The sequence below is a fragment of the Camelina sativa genome, chromosome 14 (genome assembly GCF_000633955.1).
Source record: "Camelina sativa cultivar DH55 chromosome 14, Cs, whole genome shotgun sequence".
NCBI lineage: Eukaryota > Viridiplantae > Streptophyta > Magnoliopsida > Brassicales > Brassicaceae > Camelina > Camelina sativa.
In genome coordinates, this window is record NC_025698.1 from 27,858,486 (window position 1) to 27,875,057 (window position 16,572).

General features: G+C 36.2%; 1 protein-coding gene and 1 long non-coding RNA gene across 2 annotated transcripts; both read right to left on the bottom strand.

The window, feature by feature from the left end:
* Positions 7,668-9,049, bottom strand: LOC104742663. Its single transcript, XR_760568.2, has 4 exons — positions 8,808-9,049; positions 8,587-8,703; positions 8,408-8,464; positions 7,668-7,853 (listed from the first exon to the last, which is right to left on the bottom strand). It is a non-coding gene; the product is annotated as an uncharacterized LOC104742663 (long non-coding RNA).
* On the bottom strand, positions 12,797-16,173 carry LOC104742664 (ABC transporter G family member 12). The gene is made up of 8 exons (XM_010463679.2): positions 15,710-16,173; positions 15,335-15,414; positions 14,785-15,249; positions 14,568-14,690; positions 14,355-14,486; positions 13,699-14,259; positions 13,500-13,607; positions 12,797-13,329 (listed from the first exon to the last, which is right to left on the bottom strand). Exons 1-8 carry the CDS (start codon positions 15,936-15,938, stop codon positions 12,967-12,969), a joined length of 2,061 nt encoding a protein of 686 aa, XP_010461981.1. The 5' UTR covers positions 15,939-16,173; the 3' UTR covers positions 12,797-12,966.

Sequence of the window (16,572 nt, forward strand, 5' to 3'; positions counted from 1 at the left end):
CCCCCCCATCGATTGCCATGACAAACCTTGCAATGGCGCGAGAAACAACTCCCTCCACTATCTCCTCAGCGAGAAGTCTCCGATTCTTCCCGAACCAGACGTCCTCCACTAGAGAGGATCACTACTGACAAAGAGCCGGACTCACCCTCCTCACAGCCAGGAAAGCTGCTCCTGATGGTCTCTTAGCTCCAGAGCATCATCTTTCTACATCAAAAATTGTACCTATAAAGGACCAAGTGTTTAGTGAACTTCGTGAAGTAACAATCCAATATATCTCCACTGCAGACCCTACTGAAAATGCGGCTAGAAGAATCTGAGTAAATCAGGGAGAAGCCTCTAACCTCATGGATACCACAGCTGACAAAATCGTTGAGGCGGCAGTGCTTGCATCCTCCCTGGAGTTTTCCCCAGCAGCTCTTGATACTACTAGCCCAACAGGGTTGCCACATCTTCCTCCTGTGTATCCCCAACATGATGAACCTAGAACAAGCAAAAGAGGACAAGGACGCCCCCCGTCAGTTAAACCGGTAAATAAAGCTGCGCACAAGCTCCCATGAGCAAAAACGCCTAAGAGAATCTTTACTCAGGGATCCCCAAAAAAGACTACGGGGTCAAAAGTTGGAAAAAGACCTCTTATCTCAAGTACTTTGCGAACCAAGCAAGTTAAGACTCCTCCAACTACTTCCCGCTGTAATAGAGGGACTGCAACCAATATGGATGCGGATGTAGGTCCATCTAAAAGGAACTCCCAGTCATATGTCACATCTTCACGCCGCAGAAGACCTTCATCTGGTGCCCCAACTATCCCACTGATTCCTGCAATCAAGAAAAACATGGTGGATTTTCAGAATCTGCCTCCCCCTCTTCCTTAAGAGCAGTGAGCTGGAACTGTTGTGGGTTGGGGAATCCCATGACAGTCCAGAGGTTAAGGGAAATCCGTAAAAAGATTTCTCCTGACTTACTATTCCTCATGGAGACCAAAAACTCCTTGGATATGGTTCTCCAATATCTTGAATGCTTAGGGTACCAGTCACATCACTTAGTACCACCCAATGCCTCGGGAGTCGGTGGCCTAGCACTCCTCTGGAAACAAAGTGTTGAAGTGGAAATCTGTTTCTGAAATCAACATTTTATTGAAACAAATATTACAGCGAAGGGAAGAACTTTCTGTACCACTTTCATGTATGGTGAGCCTGACAGAGCAACCCGCACACAAGTTTGGAACCATCTCCAGGAGCGCGCTTCTTCCAGATCGGGACCTTGGCTAATTACCGGAGATTTCAATGATATTATCCATGGCTCTGAGAAAGTGGGTGGTCCCCTAAGACCGGAAGGCTCTTTCTCGGATCTCATATCATTTATGTCAACCTGCGACCACTTTGATCTTAAGCATACCGGGAATTTTTTATCCTAGAGAGGAATGAGACACTCTCACCTGATTAGATGTCGAATGGATAGAGCCATGGCAAATAGCGACTGGACCATAGCTTATCCCTCAGGTAGAAGCGAATATCTACGGTTTGAAGGATCTGATCATAGGCCTCTGGTGATTTCCTTTGACCCTGTAAAACGGAGGAGAAGTGGATTATTTCGATATGATAGACGGCTGAAAGGAAATGATGAAATTAAAAAACTTGTGCTTGAGGCCTGGAATTCTTTACCTGACGCATCAGTTGATCAGAGAATCCATCTGTGCAGAACCGCAATCATCACCTGGTGCAAGACACAACACTCAAATAGTCAGAAAGAAATTGTATCCTTCCAGGAACAACTGGAGGAGGCAATGAGTGATAATTAAACCCCTCAACCTTCAATTGACTCTCTAAATCATAGACTGCTGCTCGCCTATAAAAAATAAGAAGAGTTCTGAAAACAATGCAGCAGACAGTTATGGTTAAACCTGGGAGATAAGAACACTGGGTATTTTCATGCTGCCACCAAAGGTAGAAGAGCCGCCAACAACATTTCTGTCATAGAATCTGCTAATGGAACCCCAGTGTACGAGGAGAAGGATATTGTGCAGGTCATATCAAACTATTTCCAAGAAATCTTCACCTCCCAGGGCGGGGACAGGACAACAAATGTTAACGAAGCACTGACTCCATGTATCACTGATGAAATGAACAACAGATTGACAGTTTTACCAAATGCCCTGAAGATAAAACAGGCGTGATCCTCAATCCATGCAGATAAAGCACCCGGTCCAGATGGCTTCTCGACTAGCTTCTTTCAATCACACTGGGATACTTTAAGTGATAAGATCGTATCGGAGGTCCAGGCTTTCTTTATCTCGGGCCACCTGCCAAATAAGATAAATCACACCCATATCAGGCTGATCCCAAAGATCACGACTGCTCAAAAAGTTTCAGACTACCAGCCAATTGCCCTATGCTCAGTCTACTATAAAATTATAGCTAAACTACTAGCTAAGAGACTACAACCTGTTCTCCATGCATGTATCTCAGAGAATCAATCTTCCTTTGTTCCACAAAGAGCAATCTCAGATAATGTTCTGATTACTCATGAGGCTCTCCATAACCTAAAAACCTTGGGTGCTAGAAAGAGATGCTACATGGCTGTCAAGACAGATATGAGCAAAGCCTATGATAGGCTTGAATGGGAATTCATACGAGCAGCAATGACTAGAATGGGGTTTCACCGAACTTTGGTTAACTGGATCATGCAGTGTATCTCTACAGTTTCCTACTCTTACCTGCTAAATGGTCAAGCTCTAGGGGAGGTCATTCCCCAGAGAGGTATCCGACAGGGAGATCCTCTATCAACATACCTGTTCATTATCTGCAGTGAAGTGCTCTCTAGCATGTGTAATAAAGCCCAAGTTCATGGTCGCTTACCGGGAATCAAAGTGGCAAAACGTAGCCCTCGAGTCAACCACCTTCTGTTTGCTGATGACACCATGTTCTTCTGCAAATCAGACCATCAAAGCTGCCTAACCTTGCGATCTATTCTCAGGAAGTATGAAAATGCTTCGGGACAAAAGATTAACCAGGATAAATCCTCCATTACTTTCTCTGCAAAAACACCAACAGCTGTTAGAGAACAAGCAAAAGCAGACCTTAATATCAAAGAGGAGGGAGGACAAGGTAAGTACTTAGGCTTACCAGAACTATTTGGAAGGAAAAAGAAAGATTTGTTCGGTATGATAGTAGATCGAATCAAACAGCGTGCCCTTAGCTGGTCATCAAGATTCTTATCCACTCTTGGCAAGTTAACGATGCTCAAATCTGTTCTAGCTGCTATGCCTATGTACACAATGGCTTGTTTCCATCTCCCAAACTCTCTGTGCAAGAGGATCCAGTCAACTCTCACAAGGTTCTGGTGGGATGCAAATTCGGAAACAAAGAAGATGTCTTGGATTTCTTGGAAAAGAATGTCAAAATCTTTTAAAACAGGTGGACTAGGATTCCGAGACATAAAAGTTTTTGATAGAGCCCTGTTGGCAAAGAATACCTGGAGGATCCTCTGAAACCCATCTTGCCTTCTTGCACGTGTTCTCCTCGGGAAATATTGCTCCTCAACACCACTCCCCTAAAGGATCAGCATCTCATGGTTGGAGAAGTATCTGTATGGGACGAGACTTAATCAAACCACACATGGGACGACTCATCGGTTCGGGTGAGTCAATTCCAGTCTGGCGAACCCCACGGCTTTCCCTCAATTCTGCAGTTTCTCCAGTGGGACCTCCTTCAGAAGCGTCTCAGAACCTAATGGTAGCCGACCTCCTCCTCCCAGGTACTCGAGGATGGAATGACAACCTCATTGAAGCTATCCTCCCTTCATACTCCGCCGAAATCAAACAACTGAGACCTAGTAGACTGGGAGCCATGGACTCTTGGGCTTGGCTTCCAGCATCGGATGGACTCTACACAGTAAAATCTGGGTATTATGAAGAGATGGCATCAAAAGAAGTCGCTAAACCTACCGCAGAAGTAGGGAATGCCAGTACCTTTAGCTGGAAGTCGAATATCTAGGCACTGAAAAACAGCTCCAAAGACGAAACTCCTCCTCTGGAAAGCAGCCCAGAACGCTCTACCGATGGGAGAAAATCTTCTCCACAGACACGTAAATGCTTCTGTAAAGTGCCCCCACTGCAAACAGGATGAATCAGTCCTCCATCTCCTATTCAAGTGTCCTTTTGCGATAAAAACTTGGCAGTTAGCACCTACATCAACCTCGCTAAACTCCCTGTCCATCCTCTCTGTGAAGGATGGGATTCGTTTGGCAAACTCCCTCTTGTGCCTCCCTCCAACAGGATTGAATGCCGGACCGGTTTTCCCTTGGATTATTTGGACAATTTGGACAGCTCGTAACAAGCTCATCTTCAACAACCAGAAAACCTCTCCGGAGGAGGCGATCTTACTAGCTTTGCTGAGGGCAAAAAAATGGCAATCAGCCCAAACCCTATAGAGAGGAGCCCATCGTAAAGTCAATCCCTAATCAAGCCTCTAGTACCAAGCAACGCTCTAACCTGTTTTACTGATGTGGCTTGGAAGGACGATGTTTGTGCTGGTCTAGGCTGGCTCTTTAGGAATTCACAGGAGCAGATAACCCGAGAAGGCTCGTCCTTTGCCCTATCTGTCTCCTCTCCCTTGATGGCCGAAGCTATGGAAACACTAGCCGCGCTATGTGTTGCAGTTGAATCGGACCTCAAGATCATCCAATTTGCATCGGACTCGCAGCTGCTAGTCAATGCCCTCAATGGGAAGCTTCAGTCGAAGGAGCTTCATGGGATACTTTACGACATCCTTGAACTATCAGCAAATCTATCTTTTGTCTCATTTTTCTTTGTTCCCCGAAATCTCAATCGTCTTGCCGATGTTTTGGCAAAAGAGGCCCTTAGTGAGCTGAATGTTGTAACTTAAACTTTATTAAGGCCTAATGAGAAGTTTTCTTTGTTCAAAAAAAAAAAAAAAAGCACTTTTTTGCTTTTGTGAGATACAGAGTTTGTGAGAGAGAATATAAGACAAAAACAATTAGAAAGACCAATATACCAATGACTATGTGTCATATAAAGAGAGTTTTATTTATTGTCTCAGTTTTAGAGGAAATGAGAGATAGAATATGATAAAAAAAAAGTGAGAATACAGTTTTATTCAAATATCTTCCATTTGATAGTGAACAAAACTCCAATCTTCTTTATATATAAAAATTTATTTCTTTAGAGACAAACTTTCATAAATTTCTTTACAATATTAACCAATATCTCTATCACTACAGCAACTTTTCAAACTATTGACAAATTTGTAACACTTAAACCATATGCCAATACATTCATGGTTTACGCCAAGAGGAAGAAGTGGCGTTTTGATTCACTCTCGATGCCCTTTTGTCTTTTGGTGATTCATCTATTTTTTTGGGACATGTTCTAAGCCTCTCTAAATTTCTTATGTAAGTATCGAAACTGTTTGTGATAAAAAAAAAAAAAAAAAAAAAAAAAAAAAAAAAAAAAAAAAAAAAAAAAAAAAAAAAAAAANCATGAAAGATGTTTCATATTCCTTTAAGTTTAGGTCTGTTTGCTTTTAATGAGAATAGATAGGTGGCACTCTCTCCACTGCTGATGTATCACTCAAATGGAGAAGTTGGTCATCTTTCATAATATAGATTTTTTTCAGTTGTAAATTGTTAATAAAATAAATTTATTATTTAATGAACACATGTGTTCTAATTAACATTATTATTATATTACTATTTTATTATGAGATGATTCTTTTGAAAATTCTTTGATGGATTACAGTAAAACCTCTATAAATTAATAAGGTCGGGACCAGGAAATTTTATTAATTTATAGAGGTTTTAATTTATGAAGAGATATTTAATTTTCAGATTTTTTAATTTTATATTACAAAATAAGATACTTTTGTTATCATTCATATTTTTACATATTTCTTTTTAATTTTTAAATTAGAGTTTAGATAAAAACGGTAAATGTTAGAAGTTTAGAGTTTAGAAGAAATTGCTACTAGTATCATTCATGGTAATGATGAAGTCGAAGAATATATTGCGGTAATTTTAAAACCAATTACAAGTAAATAAACAATTATCGCATTTAGGACTTTCCACAATTTTTGGATGCGGTTTGAGAAGACAACAATAAAAAAGATTAGAAATAAGCTCCAATTAGAATGTAAATTCAAGAATATGCAAACAACAACAAAGTCATATTTCACTAGATTTTCTTATATATATATATATATATATATGTTAATATTATTTGATTATTAATTAATAATATTGATGGGACCATATTTTTACATAGGATTTCCAAAAATATTATTATCTTATTAATTTATCGAAATGTGTTACTTTTTACACCGGTCCAACTCGGGACCGGAAGAATTTATTAATTTATAGCGAGTATTAATTTAAAGAGTATTAATTTATAGAGGTTCGGCTGTATTGTGTTATCACTAGTAAAAATGGTCTGCATTATTATGGAAATATTAGTAGTTATAATGTGTTATTTGTAGCTAAAATTATTTTGTTACATATTTGCGATAAAATTATTTAGTAACTATTTGGTCATAGCAAATGTTTACATCATAGTAAATTGTCGCAATTTGCTATAATTTAGATACTAACGTAAATATAGTTATTTACTACAAAATGTTACATTTTGCAGTAGGTATTTGCTACAGAATGCGTCTGAAATATACGTATCAATTTGCTTCAAGAACCGACAATACAATCGTCATTGATTTGCGACAGATTGCTACATCGCCAAGTGTCATCATAAACTTGTTACGATTTACTACACTATACTTGTGACGAAAGGGTATGCGCATTTTAACATGCATTGTTATGACTCTTATTCTATGCAATTGTATAAAGCTAATAAATTTGGTGGAACCTGCTTAATTTGCAAAATATCCAATTTATATATAATAAACATCCACAAGATACACATCATTTCATAAAACAAACATTATTCACCCAGTCTCGAAAAAATACTTATAAACTATCATCCTTCTATATAATGATGGATACAAGACTCTTCATTCATGTTAATGTTCTCCTGATCTGAGGTCCTTGGCATGATTCAAACTTTCTCACAGAGCTTGGAACCCACTACTCCAAAAGCTGGAAGCTTCTTTTTTTGAGGAAATGATTATGAGTATCACAAACCGCTCCATGTTGGAAACTCCAAATAGTCAGACACTGCACAAACAAGAAAGATTATAAGTGTTTATAAGCAAGCTCTCACAAAGCAGATAATTAGTGGAAGTCTAAAAGTAAGGATTTAACTTTATCATCTATTTTTTTCAGCCTATAACCAACACACAGATGAATAAGACACTGAGACACTAACAGATTCCAAGAAATAAGAATCAAGCGAAGTGAAAAAAATATATAATTTAAGAACTAGATCATAGAGGCAAAGAGAGAAAACTAGTAACGGACAAAAAAAAAGACAAGACACTAGATGAATTGCTAGACATGAAAGTATTTTAGAAACCTGCACATTCAAGTAAATGTCAGACCAAATGCAGCAATACAAATTGGTAGGAGCATCACGTCACCAACCATTTAGATATAATTTATTTTGATTCAATTAAAAATTCTTCTGCAATGAAAAGACTTCAAATCAATCTATTGTAACATTGAGGCCACATCCATAACTAGCTCACANTTAAACTATCATCCTTCTATATAATGATGGATACAAGACTCTTCATTCATGTTAATGTTCTCCTGATCTGAGGTCCTTGGCATGATTCAAACTTTCTCACAGAGCTTGGAACCCACTACTCCAAAAGCTGGAAGCTTCTTTTTTTGAGGAAATGATTATGAGTATCACAAACCGCTCCATGATGGAAACTCCAAATAGTCAGACACTGCACAAACAAGAAAGATTATAAGTGTTTATAAGCAAGCTCTCACAAAGCAGATAATTAGTGGAAGTCTAAAAGTAAGGATTTAACTTTATCATCTATTTTTTTCAGCCTATAACCAACACACAGATGAATAAGACACTGAGACACTAACAGATTCCAAGAAATAAGAATCAAGCGAAGTGAAAAAAATATATAATTTAAGAACTAGATCATAGAGGCAAAGAGAGAAAACTAGTAATGGACAAAAAAAAAGACAAGACACTAGATGAATTGCTAGACATGAAAGTATTTTAGAAACCTGCACATTCAAGTAAATGTCAGACCAAATGCAGCAATACAAATTGGTAGGAGCATCACGTCACCAACCATTTAGATATAATTTATTTTGATTCAATTAAAAATTCTTCTGCAATGAAAAGACTTCAAATCAATCTATTGTAACATTGAGGCCACATCCATAACTAGCTCACAAGACAATTGCAGATAATATTTATTTAGTGCTGGAACAGGGACATGAACAGAATAACTTAACTAGTTCAATTCACAAGACTTACTTCATGAATCAATCCTTGAGCCTTCATCAGATTCCCGAGATTACTATGTGCGTCAACCTAAGAAAAAAATACATTACGAGGTGAGAAGACGAACGAAAGAAGCTAGACAGTGAATATCCCAGAAGTAGTGAAACAGAATACGGTGAAAACTTAAACAGAAGGCTCATAAATTCCATTACTAGAAGTGGGTTCAATGAGAGGGCCTGCTGACAGCATTGTGTTGCCTCGCTGAGTCTTCCCTTTCGCATGTATGCACTTGCCAAGTTCGACCAAGCATCAGCAAAGTTGGGCCTCAGCTGAGAATTAAATTAAAAAAGGAAGTGTCAGCAAGAGGAAAATGAAAGAAAAAGTAACAAAAGCATTATAGGTTGAGAAGTGAACAGAAGAAACTGAGCACCACCTCAATTGCAATTAAGTAGTAGCGGATTGCTCGATCCCAAAACGAGAATAAACCAAAATAACCAAAGCTAAAAAACTTTGCACGGCCAAAAGTAGAATACCCAAAAGTCAAAGAAGAAAATCACAAATTGCAGTTAGTAGCAAGTTTGGTTTCACCAAATCTAAGATCTTTCGAATATTAACATACCTAGAATTGGAAAATTAGATCGCAAAACCTAACGTTCATAGTAAAAAACAGATGGAAAGTACCACACAAGGATCAGAATCAATTCAGCTGCGATTAAACAAAGCAGGCAGCTTCGGAGATCGAAAGAAGGGACAACAAAACTTGTCATCGGTTGTAATGGTCTTGTGAACAGCCTTCTTCTTTCTTATATGAGATTCAAAATGTTTAGAGAACATCCAAACATGAAAATGATAAACAAAAATTTCACAAAAAGACTTAGTTCTCAAAACCTTCCAATTATCTCCTTACGCTTCTTGACTGCAAGAACACCTTCCTCTTTTGTCCTTACTTCAATCGTAGTAGAACCAATCTGCAACCAACTCATTAAAAACACCCCGAGGTTTAATGGATACACAACATAGAACAGTAACACGAGAATGGATTAAGAAAACCAAATAACAAAGTTTCAAAGTCCTCTTCAAAATAACTAAATAGTCAAGAAGAACAGAACAACCTTCAGTTCAGACTAACATCCAACTTTCAATTCAGACTAACATCCAAAGCTACGAAATTGGAGCTCGATTAATAACCAGAAGAACAGAACAACTTTACATTCAGACAAACATCAAAGCTAAGAATTTTTAAGCTCGATTAATAAAAAAAAACAAATTGAGAGTAAGGAATAAAAGTAAAAACCTGGTGGGTGCACTTAGACGAATATGACGAACCTAAAACTCTTGATTGGTTCCTGGAAAGCAACAAACTGTTATGCAGGAAGAGGGTGGTTCTGCACGTCGCCTTATGGTGACGTCCCCACTATAGAAGCTGCCAACTTTCGTCGTAGTATGACCCCTCTCCATGCTGAGATTGAGGCCCTTGTCTGGGTCATGCGATGTATGATTGGAGCGGATAACCAATCTGTTGTTTTCCTCACCGACTGCTCCGACTTAGTGAAGATGGTGTTTTCGCCTTCCGAGTGGCCAGCTTTTACACTTTACTTGGAGAACATCCAGGTGGATAAAGAGGAGTTTACTTCCTTTTCATTAGTCTACGTCCCGCATTCTCATAATGGTAAAGCGGATAATCTTGCGTGACGCGCTCGCACAGTTCCGCATTTAGTTATCTATGTTAACAATGTACCTTCGTATTGGCTTGTTTGAGCCAATCTAGTATCCTTTGTTGTCAAAAAAAAAATTATACATTGAATATTTGAATTGTAATCCTTTTATTTTCTTTAACAAAAAAATTACATATTTGACTTTTATATTAAAAATAATGTATAATAATCTTTAGAAAGAAATTAATATTCAGATTAAATAGCTAGCATTACATTTTTTTAAAAAAAAAGATATATAGATTTCTACTGATATGCATTAAAATAACAAATCATTTGGTTTCACATTGATTGTTAAGAGTTGGTAACCATATCATAACTCGGCATAATGACTCTTAATTATATCTGTTTTAAATTTTTAAAAAATCAAATATGAAATAAGTTACTGTTTTATGTAATTAGTCAAAACGACCGGTTTTATTTTCTTTTTTATTTATTTAATATGATATATTTAAAAACTAAATAATAATAATAATATTAAAAGCCGACAAAAAACAATAATAATAATAATATTAAAAAAGATGTTTAATTATTTAAAATTGTTATTTATGATTTATTTAAAGGGGAATTTCAAAAATATCCCTTTTGCAATACCATTTTTCAAAAATACCCCCTCTTTCAAACTTTACCAAAAAAACCACTAAAAATTTGCAAACTTTGTGTGTAAGCTTATAAATATATACACAAATTACCTTTATATATGTATAAAAATTTTTATATATTTTATAAATACAGTATAAATACCTTTTAAAAACAGTTTAAAAGTCTTTTAAAAACCTTGTAAACCTTTTAAAAACCTTCTAAAAACTTTTAAAAATATTTTCAAACTTTATAAATATTTGGATCGAGTCTAGAGGTAGTAGTTATTATCTAGAAGTACCTTGTGAACCATATAAAACTTTAAATTTTTCATATTTAAAAAGTAGTATTTTTTAAAATGGATAGATGGAAGGGGTATTTTTGAAAAAAGGTACACCAAAAAGGATATTTCTCAAAAATTCTCTTTATTTAGACCTTCATTGGTGAAGACTTTTAAGGCTTTAAAAACATTTAAAAGTCTTAACAACATTTTATTTGCCAATCAGGCTTTTATTACTTTTTTATTTTTTAAAAGTTTCAACTGTCACTTTAATTTTTTGGTTCTTTACTTTCCTTTGTTTTCTAAAGCCACATTGACGCTGTAGAATAAAAAAACATTCTTTGTCCCATCATAATTAAAATCTCTCTCTAAATTTATATATATTTTTGCACAAACATTTTTTATAGATTAATTATCATCATTTTGTTTCTTTCTTTTGACACCCATTTTTGTTCACAAATTTATTATTTTTATCATCACCATTATATTTCTTTGCAATTTTTTATTAATAAAATTTATTGTTTTGTCACTATGTGACCTATAGATTAATATTTATCATGATATATCTATTTATAAAATTATATATAATAATAAACAAATTACAGTCACAGCTTTTTCAAGTTTTGTTTTTAACAATCAGATTTTAACAGTCAAAGTATCTACAGCCAAAGTCTCTACAGCCAAATTCTTTACAGCCAAATTTTTACAGTCAATGTTACTATAGCCACAAGTAATAGTCGTTACCAATCAGGGCCTTAGTCCAAATTTTCTTAATTATTGAGTCTAAGATATTTTAGTTCCAGAATTTTTTTGTTTAAACCATGACCTTTCAAATTTTGGCCATTTAAACCATGAATTTTGTTGTAGACTATTTAAAACATCAACTTTTGTTTACTAGCTCTTTTAAACATTAAGTTTTGTTAACCAAGCCAAAAAAGAACATGATGTTAAATCCGATAACTAAACAACTAACAAACATTTATTACTATGTCGTTAACCACTCTTCGTTAGTACCAAAACGACGTTGTTTTAATGAAGGTTTTAATTTGAAAAAATATCATTTAAACTATGAACTTTTAACTGTAGGTCATTTAAACCATGAACTTTAAAATTTAGGTCATTTAAACTATGAACTTTGTTGAAGGTCATTTGAATCATTTCACTGACTAGGAATTTTTAGACATCAAGCTAAAATAAATTTGATATTAAAGTCTGCTAACATGTGTTACATAAATTGATCACAAAGACAAATATAAGGATCAAGATCTCAAGCACAAGGGGCATCACAAGTATAGTATAGAAAAACTTAGGATCTAGAATAAAATGATCAATTCTATGGATCTAAAACAAGGTGATCAATCCTTCAAACTCCAGTGTAGTGTTCTAATACATGAAAAAGACTCAAGACACAAACAAAAATACACAAAAGACACGACAAAACGGCAAAAACAAAGTATGAAACGAAAGATGAAAGACGCTAAAAACACCAAATATCACTTGTTTTTGTTAGCATATTTAATGTTATGTCGAATTTGGCTTGGTTAACGAAACTTGATATCTAAAATATCTCAGTCAATGAAAGTTAATGTTTTAAATGACTTACAACAAAGTTCATGGTTTAAATGATCTACGTTTGAAAGTTCATGGTTTAATTGATCTACATTTAAAAGTTTATGGTTTAAATGACATTTTCTTGAATTAAGACTTTCATCAAAACATTGTCGTTTTGGTATTAACAAAAAATAGTTAATGACATTATAATTCTCATATAAATTATGTGGGCATCTATATAACAAGTTTAATAGGTAACGGGTTTAGGCATTCCATATATATTTTTTTATACATACAAAATAAAAAACCATAGGAGGAATTTTATTATATATATGTATACGATGAGAAACTACTGTATATTAAAGGAATGTTCAATAATAACGCTGAATCATAGAATCATCAGATGCTGGATTGTATGTGCAAAACAGATTAGGAAACAAAGTGTATACACATATATATTGATATAGTCTTTAATGTATCGGAGAGGTAAGACCTTCTTGAGAAGAAAGTGAGTGTGGAGGTTGGTGTCTCCTTGATATTGAAGATAAAGATGGAACTTTCTTGAAAGAAGGTCTCTTTTTGAGACTCTTCATCGTTCTCTTTGCTTGAATAGCTTTCAAAGCCGGCTCTGCTGTCTCCTTGAGCTTCAAGACTATGAAGAAGAGAATGCGGTAACACACAAGGATCAACACGATCGCTGCTAAGTCCCACCACTTAGAATGTGTGACTTGCACTCCGAATATCTTGTTTATCACTTGCTCTCCTGTCATCTTGGGTTCCCCCGCAAACATTGGGTCAAACTCTAGACCAAGAAAATCGTTCTTGTATGCTCCCTTCAGTTTATAAAACAAGAAACCAAAAACATGTTAGATACCAAAGACTCACCAACTTCTTATCAAAACTAATTGACAGTGAAACTTCAATGTGAGATTCACAATATTTGCAAGCTAAACGCTTCAATATTAGTATTGAATGGTTCTTGTAAATAAAGCAAAGAGAGTACCTGAATTGCCCAAGAACCATAGCTCATGTAGGAAATCGGATAACGCCAGAAAACCTTTGGAAGATCAGGAAGTAGACGGAAGAATCCAGAAGTCATCATGATGATTCCCTATTAAAGAAACCATGATCAAGAACACTGTTTCAGATACAGAGGATTACAAAACAGAAGATTCTTGAAATAGAGAGGGTAGGTTTCTTACAATGATACCAGCTCCAGTGATTAGACCCATCAAGAAGTTTGGAACAAGAGAAGCTACAACCATCATGAGACTCTCAATGACCGAGACAGAGAAGAATATGTTAAGACAAAAGAAAGCCCAATGCGAGACTCCAGGACGGAATTTCACCATGTTGTAAGTGATACTCCCTGTGATGAGCGAAATCGCTACCAAGAACGGGAAAGAAGAGACGTAATTCGATATGATGTAAACCGAAACGCCGTAGTAACCACTCAACCTCTCTTTATAGAACACTTTCATTTCTTCAATGAAAGAAGGAAACCCTCCAATGGACATGAACGTCATGAAACCTGTAATGAATCCACCACAAGAAACACGAGCCAAGATCGATGTGTAGCTGTGTCCTACATCGTAAAAGATGGTTCCGACACAGAATGATACGACAATGTAGATCACAATTCTTGACCAATAGTATCCAATATCGCGGCACATATTCACAAATGATCTATTTGTTAAAGTTCGTAGCTGTTTAAACCAGGTCGCTTCACTTCCCTTTCTCACTTCCATCGAATGATGTCCTTCCTGTAAAACCCCGAAAACAGAACACAGAAGGTTTCAATATACAAACTTGTCTTGGATTCTTGAATGAGTGAAACAGAGAAGAAGGGTTTGCTTACCATGCTAGCTAATTCACGGATCCGAGATTTTGTGGATTTAGCATAGACTGAACGACGGTAATTCTCAACAAGCCTAGCTTTGATCTCAGACGTTGCTAGATTCATCAAAGGATCTGATGTAGCTGGTGTCTCCTACAATAAAAGATATAGAGAGTCTTTATTCGAAGGAGTCTCTACAGCCTTATTCAAAGTTTAAAGATTTAGATATCTCACCCGAATCCTCTGAGATCCTTTGAGTGTAGCTGTAACGGTATCAAAATCTGAGTTTATACATCTTAGGAAATGGTCAGAAGGGTTTCGTTTCTTTGAACAAGGAAACCCCGCTTCAGCAAAGAACTGCAAACAAAACACACAGAGAGATATATGCGTTTAGCAATCAGACAAGCACAATATTTCTTGAAAACCAAGAAAGCTAGATCTCAGTTTTTACCTCAACAGCAAACTTGGATTCACCAAAATAAACAGTCTCACCACTAGAGAGCAAGAAAAGATCATCAAAGAGAGCGAAAACTTCGCTACTAGGCTGATGAATCGACGAAACAATGGTTCTATCGCCATCCCGAGCTATGTTCCTTAGCGTTTGAATCACAAAGAACGCAGAAGCACTGTCCAAACCGCTAGTTGGTTCATCAAGAAACAGAATCTGCGGCCGCGTTAAGATCTCTAACGCAACGCTGACACGTTTCCTCTCGCCGCCACTCACTCCTCTAGCGTGCCAGTTACCTATGACTCTGTCTGCACAGTCTTGAAGACCAAGCTCAATTATAGTTCCTTCAACAATGCCGTTGACTTCTTCTTTGGTCAAATCACTCGAAAGCCTTAGATGTGCTGAGTATGTTATTGTCTCCCTAACCGTTAGTGTCCCCATCAAAATGTCCTCTTGTGTTACATAAGCCTATCCATACAATCATAATTTTCAATAAAAAAAAATCCTAAAACACACCAAAACTAGAATTTGGATATGTGAAATTATTACTTACGACGAGGCCGTAGTCTAGTCTTGCCTTCTTCCCATTCAATAGAAGATTACCAGTCATGATCACGTTTCTTGCGAGTCTACCTAATATACATGAGATCATTCGGAACAATTTATTATAATCCTATTTGTGATCAGATAATAACCAGTTAATTAATCATCTGAATTATAAGTGTTACTTAAAAACAAAATTATACCATATCCAAGAGAATTCATAGAAAGTTAAGTAAAACATTTCCATTTCACAAAACGAAACAAAAAAAAAAGATAGAAATTTGGTAATAGGAGGTAAAATTGGTAATAATCTTTTACTATATTATGATATCTCTTAATTAAAAGATGTCTCACTCAGTATTACCAAAAAAAAAAGAAAACGAACCTGCGAGAGAATCAAGAAGCGTGGACTTGCCGGATCCGGAAGGACCCATAATGGCCATGATCCGACCGGGTTCAGCGTGACCGTTTAATCCATCGAGCAACCTTCGAGTCGGACCACCAGTAAAGTTTGGTATAACCACCGTCAAATCTTCCCACGCCAAGTACGCACCACGACCAATCTCAGCCGGAGGCGGTGGACGCTGGCCATTGCTCGTACTCTCTACTTCCATATTTTTGTGTTGGAGATCAAAACTTACTTAGAGAGAGAGAGGGAGAGAGTGTTATTTTGTTCTTCCTCTTATTCTTCTTCTTCTTCCTCTTTAAGGTTTTTGTTTTTATTGGTTGGAGAGTGAATTATAAAAAGATAGTGATTAATCTTTGTAGGCCTAAAGATTTTTTCTTAGGTGAGAGCAACAATCAACAAACAACTAATTATATTTAATGGGTGGCTTTAATATGATGATAACCATATATAGATACACGTCTATGATATAGTTTTTCTTTTTTCATTAAATGTGAGAATGAGAGTTTTGATGAAGGGAGGTGTAAGTAATATTTATACAATCGTCCATGTGTAGTAAAGTAACCACCCACCACTTATTGACATATATACGTATGAATTGTGAATATAGATGTATAAAATACTTTTTATATGTCGGTTCTTGCCAATTAATTGTTAGCAAGAAATTTAGCCACACGGATAGCAAATGATATGATATTTTGTAAAATGAAATACAACCCGTATGATTGGTCATCTTGATTCAATGGATTGACAATGATAGTTTGATAAAATTATCATTTGTTCACACCTGCAATTGTATAACCCTTTTAGCTTTTGTACTCTTTTAGACGCTAGCTAGAAAA

What these genes read in the sequence shown, in the direction of transcription:
- LOC104742664 (XM_010463679.2), bottom strand. Translation starts at nt 15,938, where the DNA reads ATGGAAGTAGAGAGTACGAGCAATGGCCAGCGTCCACCGCCTCCGGCT. An exon ending in GCTTCTTGATTCTCTCGCAG is followed by an intron (nt 15,415 to 15,709) that starts GTTCGTTTTCTT and finishes CATGTATATTAG; the next exon opens with GTAGACTCGCAAGAAACGTG. An exon ending in GACTAGACTACGGCCTCGTC is followed by an intron (nt 15,250 to 15,334) that starts GTAAGTAATAAT and finishes TTGTATGGATAG; the next exon opens with GCTTATGTAACACAAGAGGA.